Consider the following 15,637-nt stretch of genomic DNA (forward strand, 5'->3'; position numbering starts at 1 on the left):
CAAAAGTTTGTTAAAAGATTCAGATGAACGGCATAGCTTTTCCAAAAATAAATATTTTCATTTACAATTATACACCTTTTTTTTTTTAGCAATCTTGGTGATAAAAAGAAATCATTTGGATTCCCTGGTACTTAGGCAAGCAACAATGGATTGTCACAACCTACAATGTGGAGATGCTAAAACTAGTATAAGGATCTGTGACATTTCTCCATTCAGGTGAATGATCCTAGTTCAGTTTAATACAATTTAGTGCATGTCCATACCACCTTCATAATTAGCCTACCAATTAAATAAATCTGCACGACAAAGTTAATAAATCAGATCTGTCAAAAACAAAAAATCCGAGTGGATTAGACCTTTACAAAACTGAAAAACATAACCCTGACTTGTGAGGCATTTGGTTTGTCCCGTTCCAATTCCTAACTGACTTTCATTTCTTAGGTCTCACTTCCAAAATGTTCAATATTTTCTTCCCACTATCTGAGCAGTTAGTAAAAATTATACCATTTCTCTTTCTAAATTATGCAGAAAAAAGTGATCTACTACATTCTTTCCAACAACTAAAAGTTTATAGTTATGAAAATTTTAAAAAATAAAAAGTATATTCTTACAAATGTATAATTATGGATTATCTCCTAGTATGGGATTTCAGAAACAAAAATGGCATGTATTCCCACCCTTTTGAGCCTGTTATGACAACTTTAACAGATGAAATTGTGACTTGGGTCTCATGACATAATTTGCCTCTAATTAGAAGTCATGTGTCACAGGGCAGAGCAGTTCCACATTATGCCCTGTTTCAGGTTGGAAACGTCACAACCTGAGGTACGCTTTGTACAGGATGTTACTGGAGAAGAGGCATGCAATACATCCGATTATTTGCCACTGTGAGAAAGATGAGAGAAAGGAATGGAAAATGCTTGGTGTCTGTTCCTGAGCCTTCGAGCCAAGGTCTTGTTCACATGGCAATATTTAGACATAACTTCACACACTGTCGTTAACACTAATTGGTACATAACAGAAGGTTCCTTTGGACACAGCCCCAGGTCATCCCCGGACACCTCTGGGTGGGGCCAGGAGGCCATCTCTGACATCCCTGTTGTCTGAGGCTCTGGAGTCTGGCCAGGGATGCCAGAACGGTCTCCTCACTGATGCATTCCTGGGTACCCTAATGTGCCTCTCAGCATTGGCCCATCCTCAGGGGAAACCCTCACAAGCTAGGAGCCAAGCATGGCACTCTCCCCAGCCGATGTCTTCGAGGACAGACAGTTTCTGGTCCCTTACTTGTTTTTGGTGTGTGCCTTATTCTGGAGCCCCAAATACCCAGACTGCCTTCTCCACATCTCTGTTTTGATGGAAGATTTCCCCATTTTTGAGCTTCATTTTAATAATAAAATAACACCTATACCTTTCCCCCACCCCTGTCTCTAGTAATAAATGAGGTTCCAGTGAGAGAGTAGTTTTGTTCCCTGGAGAAATGGGAAGGTGAAGGTGACTGGCTTTGGAGACTCCTGCCCCTCCTCAGGCCTCCTCTCCAATAGAAGCCAGCTGGATCACCTCAAGTTTGCCCGGCCAATGGGGAGTGGTCAAAGCTGATGCCGCAGCTCTGTGCTAGAAATAGAACACAAGAAGAACGAAGGTAGTCTCCCTTGTGCCCAGCCCTGTGCTGGGCCTGCCTGGTTTTTTGTTTCATTTGAAAACAATGCCTCATTTTTATGATGTTTTTGTAATACTGCATTCAGATACAATAGCTTAAAAAAGCAAAGCATACATGTATTTCTAAAGCAAACAAATTGCATAGATATACTCTTGTTCACAGAATATACACAACATAAACTTGATGTAAACAAATTTTAAAATGCCAACAATCTACAACCAGGTTTGGGCAAAACTAGCTTTTTGGCTCTCAGTTTAAAATCTTTAAAAGGGAACTCTCCTTTTTGCTGTGAAATTTGGAGCATTCTAGTTAGGGAACAGAGGCAGGGCCTGGGATTTCACTGGCAGTAGGGAGGGACCCTGGGGCAACTTGAACCAGTGCCCATCAGCTCATGCTCTGCAGCTTCTAACGGTGGCTGAGAGCCATGGGGAGGTTAAGCCTCTGAGTGAGTGTGTAAGAGGCAGGACCAGAATGGGGTCATTTTTTCAGCTCCACGAGCATCTATTCAGCACCTGTCTATTGAAGGCACCACCCTCCTCCCAGCTGACCCATGCTTTTAACCTCAGAGATTCCCTTTTTCTTCCAATCGGTGGCCAAATCTGGTGGTTTCTGCCCTAGCACATCGCTGGAATTTCCCCTTCTCTCAGCACTTCACCTCCCTGGTGTACACCCTCATCCCTTCAGGCCTGGACTAAGTCAACAGCCTCCTTGGGGGGAGGGGTCCTATCTGCCTCAGTCTCTCCCCTCTCCAATCCATTCTCCAGCCACTAAAGTGATCTTCCCAAAGCCCACCCAGGTCACCTCTCTATTCCATAATCTCCAGTGGCTCGCTAGGGCTTCCAGGACCAAAAGCCAAATGACTCCTTAGGTGATGAAAGCCCTTCAAGACTCCAGCCCCATCTCCAGTCTGTGTCTTTCCTGACTGTTCCCCGACCTCTGCAAAGCTTCCCTCCCCCCCCCCGATCAAATCTTCATATTTTTCTGGCATCCTTGAAGTCTCAGTTCCAAAGCCACCTTCTGGAGGCCCTTCCTTGGCCCCTCCCCCACAGCTAGTGCCTTTCCAGGGGGCACCCACCTCCATCTGACCTGGAGATCTCACCTAGTAGCTTCCTTGCTCCTGGAGGGTGGGGGGCTTTGGTTTTGCCTTTCTTTGTATCCCATCCTCGCACTGTACCTGACACACAGTAGGCGCTTAATGTCTGCTGATTCATTGCCAGGCGCAGAACAAAGTTCTGAGTATCTACAAATAATTTACTAAATACATAGACAGACAGATAGATACTAGATAGACAAGAAAGAAGAATGAATGAATGAATGCCCTTTCCAGGAATTATGCCCTTGTCAGTCAATGCTTAGGAAGATGGACCTGGAACCCGAAACACTTAGTAGTTGTTGGGACCACAGGCACGTGCCTTCCTGGCTGAGCCTCAGTTTCTTCTCTCTGTTAAATGGGGTTACTCACATCTGGCCTCATCCTGGGGCTGTGGCAGGGACCAGATATTGTGTGGCCATCCCCGTTCATGGTGGGATGGGCTTGGTTCCGGTATTTTGGGGAATCTTGTATTAGGGTCTTTGTTCAGTGAAAGCAAAAAGATCAGAGAGTGGGAGGAGGGAGGGGAAGGAGTGCCGGCCTGGGGCTGGGGGGGGGGGGAGTGGGCAGGGCCAAACTCGAGGGAGCCTATTCTGTCTGTCCCACCCAGAGAGGGCTGAGTGCCTAGCCATGGCCGGAACTGGGAAGGCTGTTGAGCAGGTGAGCCGGGATGCTGAAAGACCTGCCCAGGTCCCAGCCGCACAGTGTCTGGATTCCCAGGGGGTCGGTGGGGACGTCCTTCTGGAGGCAGGATCTTCCCTGCAAACACCGAGAAGACAGTCCCTTCAGAAGTCTACTAGCTATTTCCTGACAGGTCAGTGTCTCCTTACTGAATAGCCAGACATTTTGCAGACAAGGTTACTGAAGCTTGGCTATGGGGTGGGCCCCAGAACTGAACCAGTCCTACTGTGCACTGAATTCAATTTACCAAACACCTCTAAGTTCCTGCTTGTGATTTAGTCTGGTCTCCAGCGAGGAGGTGGCCCTTCTTGCCAAGCCCACCCCCTATACGAGGCCATGGACCTCATTTCTAACACCTCCCCACCTTGCTCACACGCCTATGCCTTCTCTCTTTCTCATCACCATGCTCTCCCTAATTCCTGTTGCCTACCCACAGCCAGGACTGCCCCGACCTCAATCTCCGCCCAGACCCCACATCTCACTCTTCTGTCCACCTCTTCCCCCCCTGTGCCCGCCAAACTTCAGAGAGAGCTGCCTTTTGGACCCCTCCCCCTCCTCTTCTCATTGCACCACCCCTCCCCCCTCCCCCCAGAGTTAGGAAGCATTTATTAATAATTGCCTAGCTAACCAAAGCTGCCCTCTCTAAAGCCCCTAGCCAGCTCCTGGCAGCCAAACCTCAGCTCTTGTCAGCCTTACCTTCTCTGCCGATCTTCTGCCTCGGCCTCTGTGGACGCCCCTTTCCTCACCCCTTGGGTTTCCCTGGCCATTCTTTCATGTCCCTCAGAGCTCTGCCTGGGCCCTCTTCTCCCTGTGTTGTATCCTCCTTACCTCCTTGCCTTGCGTGATGTTTTCTTTTTATTTCATTCAGTTATTCTTTTAAATGACCCCATTTGATTTTTAATTTTCTAGCAAATATCTGTTTTCTCACCATCCCACCTCCCATTGAAAATGCAAGAAAGACAAACCTCCTGGGTTTAATTGTCATCTCTACATAGTTGATCACCAGCTGTCTATATGCAGGCCCCTTCCCCCAGGAGCCACAGTGATTTTCCTAAAGTGTGAGTCTGACCTTACTCAGTAAGCTCCATCAGCTTCATATTATTTCTAGGGTAAAATACCAGTTTCTGTTTGGCGTTGAAACCCTCCCTAGCATTCGTTAAGCATTCGTCCCCTCAAACAATCCACAGCCTCTGAGCCTCATTCCTCACAGAGGACACCCCACTTAGGGCGCTGTACCTTTGACTGAGCTTTGTACCTAGAATGCATCCCTTACTACCACCCTGTGGAATGCCTGGTGTCCTTCAAGACTTGGTTCAAGGTGCCATCTTTTGCAGGAGGCATTTACTAGTTCCCCCAACTATGAGCCAGTTTCTCTCCTGCACCCCCAAGTTTTCCTTCTGCTTGCCCTTCTTTCCCCACCCTTCCCCAAGGAAACAAAAACCTTTTGTATTGTCCTGGTTCCATTTTCCTCTGGTTCCTCCTGGGTCAGGTAGGAGCCCCTTGAGGGCAGAGACTTCCTCTTGCCCAGCACAACTCTAGGAACAGGGTACTTAGTGTTTTAGCTGAATAGCGATGATGCTTGACCCCATGGGAGTTGATGAGTGATGCCCAAAGAAGGCAGAGAAGACAAGGGGACCAAGGACAGAGCCTGAAAATGGGGCGGGGAGGGGACAGAAAATTGTGGCGAGCTAGGAGTCCAGTGGGCACCATATTTCCTAGTTAGGAGAGCCCAGAGTAAGTAGGAAGAGCCTGGGGGGAGGGGGGAAGGAAGGACAGAATGGTGCCATGTGACAATCAAACCCCTCTTTCTTTTTCTTTCCCAAGAGGGCGTCCTTTACCGCCAGGGCAAAAATCGAAATCAGAAATTTCTCTTCACTGATGAGGAGAAGAACAAGGCCTTTTGGGAGGCCCACGTTGTTGAAGACAGGCACTATGGCTTGAGAAACACCTGCGCCAACCTCAGCAAGAAATACTACTGGCCGGGGGTGTCTGTCGATGCCCAAAAATGGGTAGGAGCAGTTAACGAGACAACGGCCTTCAAGTTGTGTGCAGGGAGGCTGGGTGGTACAGTAGGTAGAGCTCTGCATATGGAGTACCACTTCAGAATCCCCCTGGCTGGGTGACCCTGGCCAGGTCATATGTCATGTGTCTCAGCCACAATTTCCTAGAAAATGAGGGGGCCTCCAAGGTGCACGTCAGCTCCAAACAAGACCCTTGATTTTAATCAGCCTGGCTAAAAATCACACCTTTCTGACTTCTGCTCCTGAGTCCTAGCTTGTGTCTTGGGTGACCCAAATGGAAGACTGGCTAATTTAATCCTGAATGGTCATCGGAGCTTAGATTAGAGAACCAGAGAGAAAACTTAAGGTCCAGAGATGAAAGGTGGCCCAAGGGGGCTTGGGTGACTGGGGGGCTAGAGCTAGGAGGGCCTTAAGCTCATGGGCGCCCAAGAAGGCTCACCTTTGGAGCATGCCTCTTCCCTTTGGTGATTTCATCCAGCTCACTTTTTCCTCAGGAATAAAGCTGGTTAGGGAGACTTAGCCAACCCAATCTGCTGTATGCAGAGAGCCCTGTGAGGTCAGAGCCTGGCCTGAGCTTGCACCCTAATCAGTATGTGAAAGGTCGGAAGGGTAGGGAGGTCACGAGCTGGAGACCGCCAGCCCCCTTTCTTCTCCTAGCCCGACTCAGAAGCTCTGCTGTGCTCTCTTAACCCACAGATCAAGAAATGTAAGAGGTGCCAAGACAGAAGCATCAGGATGGCAGCCCAGGCTGCCCTGGTAAGTGCCCTCTTGGCAGGTTGGCAGGGTGAGAGTGAGGAAGCCCAAGACTTCCCAAAATCCTCCCAGTGGGGACTGAAGATGGGGTTCCCTGCCCTGGGGTCTGGGGTCAGGCATGTCGGGAGCTTTCTTGCCCTACCTGGGAGTTGGGAGCATGGGCTTGGGAGAGGGCAAAGCCAGGGCTGGGCTGGAGGCAGGTGGCCGTCCATCCCTCTCCTGGCTGAACTGGAGTTATCACTGCTTTGCACTCTTTGAAGGAAGCCGGATGGGCCAGAGACGTCCAGCCAAAAAGCAGGGCCGCTCTGCATTTCTCAGCACCCCAGGTACTGTTGGACGTTCAGGAGCTGTAGCTGCCGCCCCGGGGAGGAGGCCGGGGAATGATTTCTTTTTTCTATCACCTTCTCTCTCCCACTTCCTCCCTCTCCCCCAAATGAGACAGAAGTGAAACAAACCCCCCATGACGACTCGTAGAGTCCGACAGATGCCCAGGAGTCTCGGCCGCACCTCTGGGCTGTCGTTGTGGTGCAGAGGGCTTTGCTTGTTGCATCATGAGTCCTTTGGGTCCTCACATCCAGCCAAGCTGGGATACTTTGGTGCATCTTTAGTTAAGAGTGGGTTTTGTGCAGGGTCAGTCCCTCCCCTTGTCTGCCCCTCCTTTTCTCCTTCCTTCCAGTTTCCCGGCTGCGTGCAGTGTATCCCCATCTCCTTTTGACCAGTTCAGATGAGTGAGGGTCCAGAGTTGGCCGCTGGCCCGGCCCCTTCCTCCTCGTTTGCGTAGACTTCCGTGTTTGTTCCCCACTTGTACATACCCAGTACCCAGGCTTCCTACCTCTCTTCCCCACGCGGCTTCCACTGGGCATCCGTCCCTGTGCCTGCCCAGGGTGACTTCCCAGCATTGACTTGGTCCTCATGGGGACCTGCATGCCAAAGCCTCATCTCTGCTTTCCCTCCCGCTCCCCATTCTCTCCCTCCATAGGACAAAGGGCTCTTTAGCTTCGTCAGCCTGCAGCTGTTTGGGCCCCTGGAGGAGACCGCCAGGGGAGCCCGCTTTGCCTTTGTGTCTACTGACTACTTTACAAAATCAGTGCACGCTGCACCGATGCGAGCCTGCGCCCCTGAGGACACCAGCAGGCAGATCTGTGAGCTGGTGAGGAAGTTTGGCTTACCCGAAGGGATCTTCAGTGCTCAGCAGCACGGCTACATCCTCCAGGTAGGAGGGCACTCTCTAGTCATCTAGACGGCCTATGAGATGACAGCCCACGTCAGGGCCCGGCTTGGGTCAGGGCGTCAGGGACAAGTAAAAGGAGTACCTGCCCAGAGAAGGGGACTGGAGAAGTGGGGAGATGAGGCCCTGGACTCAGTGCTGTCCATGCAATGTCTATTACAGGGTACTGTGCTGGGGGTGTGGGGACAATCCTCCCCGCCCTCAAGTACTTGGACACTCTCCTGGGGGCAGCTGGCATGCCTGGCGGTGAATGCACACAGCAGAGCCCCCAAAGGTAGCTGCCGGGATGGGGAGCAGAAACAACAGGGGAATCAGGTCAGCCCCTTGGAGGGGATGGGGAAGGGAGGGAGAGGATTCTGGCCATGCAGGCAGGAGAAATCATGAGCAAGGAAGAATACGTGAGAAATGTGCAAACTGACAATTATGTAGCACCTGCGGGGTGCAGGGCACAGCCCCAGGCACTTTACAGACAGTGTCTCCTTGTGGTCCTTGCAACAATCCTAGGAGAGAGGTGCTCTTGTCCCCATTTTTCAGATGAGGGAACAGACAAACTGACTTGTTGGTGGTTCTTCTGCCAGTGCCTGGGGCTGGATTAGAACTCTGATCTTCGGGACTCCAGACCCAGCGCTCTGTGCATGCTGTGGCACCCCCTCGCTGCAGGGAAAGATTGATGGTGAAGGGTTCAGTAAAGCTCCATGAGCAGGGCAGTGCTGTGGTCAGTCAGCCTCGTGTGTGCTTGAGGAGGGGGGTCGCAGGGAGACCCAGTCATTGTCAGGCAGACCCCTCTTGGGTGGTCAGGACAGGCCTCACAGAATGGGTGGGCAGGCTTCAGATAAGCCAAGGAGAATTGGGGTGGCATGCCGGGTAAAGGGAAGGATGCGAGCAAAGGCTCAAAAGCCAGAATTTGGGTCAGAACCTGTTAGATTCTGAGGTCAGTGACGATGTCCTAGGTTCCAGAGTCAGAAAGAGACCAGAGCTCCTCCCTATCACCTAACTCCATCATTTTACAGAGAAAGAAACTGAGGCAGAGAACACAGTGGAGCGAGAGAAGAGCCCGGTTCAAATCCTGCCTTGGGTTTTGCACAACCCAGGGCCTCACGTTCCCCATCTGTTAAACGAGGGAGGTTGTTTCTAGGCACTTCCGCTTTCATCTAAAATCCTAAGACTGAGGCCCTCTAGGTAGTAGTAGAGCTCTGACTTGAATCCGGGTCCAGTAACTCAACAAAGCAAAATCCAGGGAACCTCAGTGGTTTTGTTTTTGAGTTTTAAGTGTGAGGCCGCTTGTTTCTACGTGAATAATTGTATGATTATAGAACATTATATAGAACACCCTCTTCTCCGGCCCTCCATCTGCCCCATTAATCTTCCTCTTGGAGACAGAAAAACCGCCTTCTACTGTGGCATCTGGTGGCTGGGAGCCCCCACCTGTCTGCTGAGAACCTGGAAGGCTTTGTCTTCCTCTGTCCGGAGGGCTGTATGTGCATTGCATTTAGCCTGAGGTCAGCTGCCTCATTTGCATTTTCATTATTGAAATGCCTGTGAGTTATTGTTCTTCTGATGCCTTTTTGATTCTGGCCTCTTCCAGTCTTCCCAGGTTTCTCTGAAATTGTAAACACCGCCCTGATGGCATCCTGTGCTCAGCCACTCCCCAATGGGTGGGCCTCCCCTCCAGCTCCACCTCTTGACCACCATGAACAGAGACACTTTCAGTTCTCTGTACACGCAGGGCCCCTTCCTTTTTCTTTGCTGTCTTTCGAAGTGCAGGCTGAGTGTGGATGGCATCACTGCATCAGCAGGATGCCCAGCTGAGTGACCTGACCGAGGGCATAGTTAGTTCCAAATTGCTTTCCAGAATGGCTGCATCATACATGCAACTCCACCAACCATGTACTAGTGTTCTTTACAGCTCCTCCAACAATTTCCATTTTCCAGTTTTTGTTTGTTTGTTTTTGTTTTTGCTTTTTGGTGAGGCAGTTGGGGTTAAGTGACTTGCCCAGGGTCACACAGCTAGTAAGTGTCTAGCATCTGAGGCCAGATTTGTGGTTTGGTTGTAATATGGCTTTTGAGAGCTTGCACTTCTTTCCTTTTAGAGTTAACAACAAAGGAACAAAGGCCCTAGAGTGGCTCCTGGCCCTGGTGGAGTCCCAGAACTCCCTGGGCACTAACAGAAGAGGTAGATGTGTTAACACTGCTGACACAGGGAATAGATAGCTCACGCTGGCAGATATCCTAACAATGCAGTGGGCTGCCTTGTGTGTGAGGTAATGGGTTCCCCATCACCCAGGGGATCCAAGATTAGGGTCTCTGACCTTCTCACTGGGGGAGCCCCCACCCTCAGGTCCTGCCAGCGTGGCCTATGCCCCTCAGTGGCTGAAGTTCATGTTTCAAATCCAGTGGGTCCGTAATGCCTACTGCTTCTCACTTCTGATTAATTTATTTGTTTGGTCTAATCTTTTCAGCTAAATAAAATTTTGAAAATGGCTTTGAAAATAAAACGTAACCTGGTTGTTGAATACAGTCCTCAAACAGACGGGTTCCTAGAAGACTCCAAGGCCTTTGTGAGGAGGTGAGCTGGGGCTGGGGGTTGGGGAGGGCATGGGAGGACACAGTGGCCTGCGTTTAGGTCCCGGGCATCATCTCCCATCGCCTCCTCCATGGATCCTCGTGGGTCCTGGGAGGGGTGGCCAGTTGCCTAAGCATGCACATCTTAAGGAAATCACCTGGGTTCCCATGTTTCCTGTGAGGGCTTGGACTAATGAGATCCTGTATGAAGAAGATGTGGCTGTAGCCAAGATCCTGCCTGCTTCGTGTTTTACTGTCTGTCTGTCCATCCATCCATCCATCCGTCTATCACATCTGTGTATCCACCTATCCATCCATCCGTCCGTCCGACCGTCCATCCATCCATCCATCTATCAGTCTGTCCATCGGTCTCTCCAGCCAGCCAGCCATCTGTCTGTCTGTCCATCCATCCATCCATCCCAAACCACCCCCTTTCTTTTCAGGCTTCTCTCCCTGGTGCTGGCAGCAAATCCAGCCGACTGGGATCAACACCTCCATGAGGTTTTCTTCCTCCAGAGCGGACCCTCGGACTACGTAAGGGCCTTGACTGGCGAGTCCTCCTCCCCAATCCCACCTGCCCTCCTTCGTGGAAGTTTTGGCTGGCCCCTTTAGGCCCTGTAGATGGGAACATTCTGTGGGCTGAGGACAGCTCATCTGGTCAGCAAGTGATGAGCATGGGAGGTAGGGAGGGAGGAGGGGCTCACAGCTTGTGAAGGAGGTGCTTGGGGATAGGGTCCCTTCACCAGTGATCCTAGGCCACTCTGGCTCTGTTCTGGGCCCCATTGCATCTGCCCTGGATCCCTTACTAACACATTCGTCATCTTCCCAGACACTTCCTAGCTGTATGACCTTGGGTAAGTCACTTCACCCTGTTTGCCTCACTTTCTTCATCTGTAAAATGAACTGGAAAGGAAAACGGCAAACCACTCCAGTATCTCTGCCCAGAAAACCCCAAATGGGGCCACGGAGAGTCGGATGTGACTGGAAAACTGTTGAACAGCAGTGGGGATAGGAGGTGTGGAGTGAGGGTGACCAGCTGGGTTGCCGTGGCCTCGCCACACCGTCGTCAGGAGGACAGATGCAGGTGCAGAGGCGCAGCAGGCCTGGGGTCTGAGTGCAAGCTGTTTGCAGAGGAATCTGTACGATCCCCAGCTTTCTTCCCTTCTCCGTCTCTAGGAAGAGGAGGAGGACTTGAGTAGCCTGGAGGTCGAGTTACAAGAGGCCTCCTCAGCCCCTGATGAAAACCGGCCCCCCTCCTTCTGTGGCCCGGAGGCCCTGAAGAGCTGCCCAGATGGTGAGAGGGACACCCCGGGGAAAGCCCGAAGACACGAGGACGTGTGTTCGCTTCCTGACGAGGGCAGCAGGGATGTGTTTGCTGTGGTGAGTTGATGCTGTCACTGACACAAGCTCTGGAGCCATCTCCAGGCCCACCGACAACCGGAGGCACAGCAGACGCTGGCACTGGTCTGGCCCCCAGGGGGAGGGGTCCTAAAGAGAACCTCCCGGGAGCTCAGCTGACTCAGTGGCTGCCGGCCGGCCGTGCCCACTGCTGCCAGCCTCAGCCGACGTGTGTTTGTGCCCCCCAGCTGCAGTGTGACCGATGCCAGGCATGGGCCCACGACTTGTGTGTGACGAGGCAGCATGGATGGGCGTATCAGAAAACCAGCGTCCGGTGCAGAGCCTGCCTCCTGGCAGATGAAGGAGCGGGGCCAGGGCCTGGGCCCTTCTCCAGAGCTCTGGAGGTAGAGGAGAGCAGGACGAGCAGGACTGTGGGGCCAACGTGGCCGGCCACCGGCACCACCGGCAGCAAACACTCGTCGTCTTCCAAGTAGCTGGTGGGCCCCGAGCCTGAGCACCTGGCCAGGGCCGGCCCCATCTCTGCCAGGGACAGGCAGACGTGCACAGAGTGAGGGCTGTGTACAAACCCTGCTGTGATGGGCAAAATCACTAGAACCTCCAGTGTCTGTTCGGTGTATTCTTTATTCTTGGGATCCCTAAAAAGAGTAGACCAGCTGCCCTTCTTCTACCCCCCCCACCGCAACACTTACTTGCAAGGCCTCTGTGACCTAGCTTCCACTTCCTCCTCCGAGGAGCCAGGATGGTCAGACAACAGTCAACATACATCTCTTTGATGCCTGCCTGTCACGGGACAGTCACTGTGCCCACCTCCCAGGATACAAAGGTAGAAATGCAGCTGTCCTACCTGAGACTGCATCTCTGACTCTGAACCCCTAGCCCACCACCTCCCTACAAAGACACAGGATGTTATTCTATTAAAAGCTAATATTTACTATTTGGGGATGGAAATTTTGCTGTGACAAAATTTAGTACAAAAATAATTTTTATAGCTTTTTGATTTATCTGTAAGCCTCATCCCTTCAAAAAAAATCAAATTATTTTAAGACACTTAAATTTTGTGAGTCGTGTATAGTTCCTGCTTTTCTGCGCCATAGTAGCTAATTTTAAAAATTCAATAACGCTTTCAAATTGTTAATTATTTTATCTATTTTTATTAAACATTCATATTTCATATTCAGAAAACATTTAAGTAATACAAACTTCTGCCTTATGTGGGTCCCCAAAAATGAATACTTCATTTTGCATCCTGAGGCCCTGCCATTTCTGTCAAGAGGCAAGTGGAGAGCTCCCTCAGTCCTCTGAACTTAGCTGATAGCATCAAAGGAAGTAGAAGAATTGCCTTTAAATTACAATTTAAAAGCAGAAAGTGTCCATTGGCCGAGCTGGCCTCTAACCCGTGGGTGGCTGGAGTGGAACAGAGCAGTCTAGAGACAGGAAACTCAGGAATCAAACAGAAGTGTAAGTTCAAAGAGAGGGAAACAGCTTGGAGGCCGGGACACATGTGCCGGGGGCCTCACCCCTCATGGGAGGGACCTGCTGTGGTGTGACTAAACCTCAATTTATATACCTGAGGCTAGGCAGAGTCCAAGTGTAGCATAGCTACAGTAGTGAGACACAGCAGTGTCAGTGAGGCAAGGCTGTCTAGTGACAAAGTCCATTTGTGCAGGGCTTCATGTCTGGGCCTGCCCAAGCTCAGGGACCATCATTTCCGGAAGGCCAGCACAAGGGATTGTGGTTCTGCCACACTCAGGGCACAGCTTGCTGGCTGGGCCTTAGCTCTGGAAATCAGGGTGTCTCCTAATATCTTGACAGAAGCAAGGGGCAGGTAGGTGGCAAAGAGAATTAAGCACCCGCCCTGGGATCAGGACAATCTGAGCTTGAATCCATCTTCAGATGCTTACTGTGTGGCCCTGGGCAAGTCACTTAACCCCAATTGCCTCAAAAAATAAATAAATAGAAAGCAGCATCCTCCACAGGGCTTTGGGGAAAGAGCAGGGAGGACAGTGGGAGGTGATGAGGCTCTGAACTAGGGTGAGGAGAGACTCTGAGGAGAGAAGGGAAACCAGTTGGAGCAATGAAGATTGGCCGACAGATTGGAGGTGTGGAATGACTGAAAGAATGGAGATGGTGGCTGAAAGAGGCCCTGACTAGCCATCAGACTGGCCATTGCATGGTGGGGCAGGGGGGATTTGACGCTGTGGAAAAGTACTATGGCCTCAGACCTCCCAGAAATAGCAAGACTCTCTGTCCAAGGGCTCCTGCCGTGACAAGAAGGTCAGCTCACCCTGTGGCTATGCACCTGCTTTGACAGGTTGGGTAGGTGTGATTTTGAGGGCTGGCTGTGTCTGGATTCCCACTCAGGGCTCAGTTTCTCCCGGGGGGGAGGGGTTCAGCACCCTAACTCGCTCCACTACATCGTGCCTGATTTTACATCTGAAGTAGTGCCTCGTTTTACATCTGAAGTAACTGAAGTTCCTTGAAGCATTATTGATCTTTGCTGGCCGCCCAAATAGCACCTCGGGGTTCATTCCACCCACTATCTCTTTTGATTACAAATCCCACACTCCTTCCCTACTTCATGCCACCAAGCACGGTGTACACCCTGGGGCTCAGCAGATGGATTCTCACAACCACCTTTCTGCTAGCTCCCATTCACAACCCCAAAATCAAGAAAAGAAGGGACAGCAGCACGCAGACCCCAGCCTCTCAGCCAAAGGTCATTCACTATTTCTCTTCCTTTCAGGATCTCCAAACCCAGCCAACCAGACCAATGAAAACCAAAACCACCAGCATGCAAACCCAGTCGGGTGGGCCTCCTACCAAGGGACAAGCAGAGAGCGAGCCCATGAAGGAGAGTCCACCCATCCCCAGCCCACCAGTTACTTCCCTCCTACCTCTGACAGTGGATAGTCTCCTCTGGAGGTGAAGCCTGGCAGGAGGAGAGTGAACATGTCACTGGGGCTTAGTGGAAAGAGCCTTGAACTGTGGTCCAGAGACCTGGGTTCAAATCATGGTTCTGCTTTTGATGGGCCTTGGGGCCTTGGGATGGTGGTGCTGGTGAGCTGGAAGAGATGACTGCCAAGGCCCCTCCTGGCTCCCACCACAGCAGTGTGGGGGAAGGAGGGATGTTTTCTCTGCTCTTCCCTACAGCCTTACTTTGCCCCTTCGTGGCAGTTGGTCAGTGGTCATTGTTGACGGTGGTGAAGGCAAGCCCCTTCCCTTCAAGGGTTGATTCTCTTGATGATAGCTGAAGGGGTTGGGCTGGAAGCAGGGCTGGTGATGGGGGGGGCGGGATGACACTGCTCTTCCTGGGGCTCTTGGGCTCAGGGTCCTGGTCTATTATCACCAGGGTCCGAGACTGTGTGGTAGTAGTCGGGCTTTGACCCATCCATCTTTTCCTCCTATAAAAGGAATCAAGGGGCCAGAGAGAAGCATTTGGGCGAAGATCGCTGGAGGGAGAAATAGACAGGATTCTGTTATCCAAGTATATGCCCTGTATCTGTGCTTAATACAGTACCTGGGGGCAGCTAGGTGGCACAGTAGACAGAGCACTGGCCCTGGAGTCAGGAGGACCTGAGTTCAAATTTGGATCAGACACATAATATCTCCTAGCTGTGTGACTCTGGGCAAGTCACTTAATCCCAATTGCCTCATAAGAAACAAACAAACAAAAACCCAGTGCCTGGCATATAGAAGGTATCTAATAAATGCTCATTGACTGGCTGTCAGACCGTCGACTAAAACCCTCAGTCCTAAAAAAGAAAATATCTTTTTTTTATCAATAATAAACATGAACATTTCAATTTATAAAGGACAAAAAGATTTATATATAGAATTTATAAATAAGTATAAAAATATAATATAAAATAATAAAAAATTAAAGGATTTATAAAGAACAAAAAAGGAACAGCAAATCTGTTCCCTAATTAGCTTTTTACAAAGTATGTTACTGTTCCACGACCAACTTCGATAAATTTAGCCCTTCTCAGCAATGCAAGGATCTAAGACAACTCCAAAAGATTCAAAATGGAAAATGCTACCCACCTCCAGAGAAAGAAGCATGGAGTCTGAATGTCTGAATGCAGATCCAAGCAGACCATATTCTCCTTTTTTTTTCTCTTTCTCGTGATTTTCCCCTTTTGTTCTGATCCTTCTTTCACAATATGACTGATGTGGAAATACATTTAATACGATTGTACTTGTATAGCCTATAGCAGATGGCACGCAGTCTTTGGGGAGGAGAGGGAGGGAGAAAAAAATTTGGAGCTCAAAATCTCATCAAAGTG

General features: G+C 50.5%; 1 protein-coding gene across 1 annotated transcript; it reads left to right on the plus strand.

Annotated features, from left to right (window-relative positions):
* The first annotated feature begins 6,892 nt into the window (after positions 1-6,892).
* LOC110197113 (uncharacterized) lies at positions 6,893-12,386 on the plus strand. Its single transcript, XM_020970717.2, has 5 exons — positions 6,893-7,415; positions 9,890-9,996; positions 10,436-10,526; positions 11,169-11,372; positions 11,579-12,386. Exons 1-5 carry the CDS (start codon positions 7,305-7,307, stop codon positions 11,822-11,824), a joined length of 759 nt encoding a protein of 252 aa, XP_020826376.1. The 5' UTR covers positions 6,893-7,304; the 3' UTR covers positions 11,825-12,386.
* Positions 12,387-15,637: the final 3,251 nt, after the last annotated feature.

The sequence above is a fragment of the Phascolarctos cinereus genome, unplaced genomic scaffold, assembly GCF_003287225.1.
Source record: "Phascolarctos cinereus isolate Bilbo 61053 unplaced genomic scaffold, phaCin_HiC Scaffold_9;HRSCAF=440, whole genome shotgun sequence".
Lineage (NCBI taxonomy): Eukaryota > Metazoa > Chordata > Mammalia > Diprotodontia > Phascolarctidae > Phascolarctos > Phascolarctos cinereus.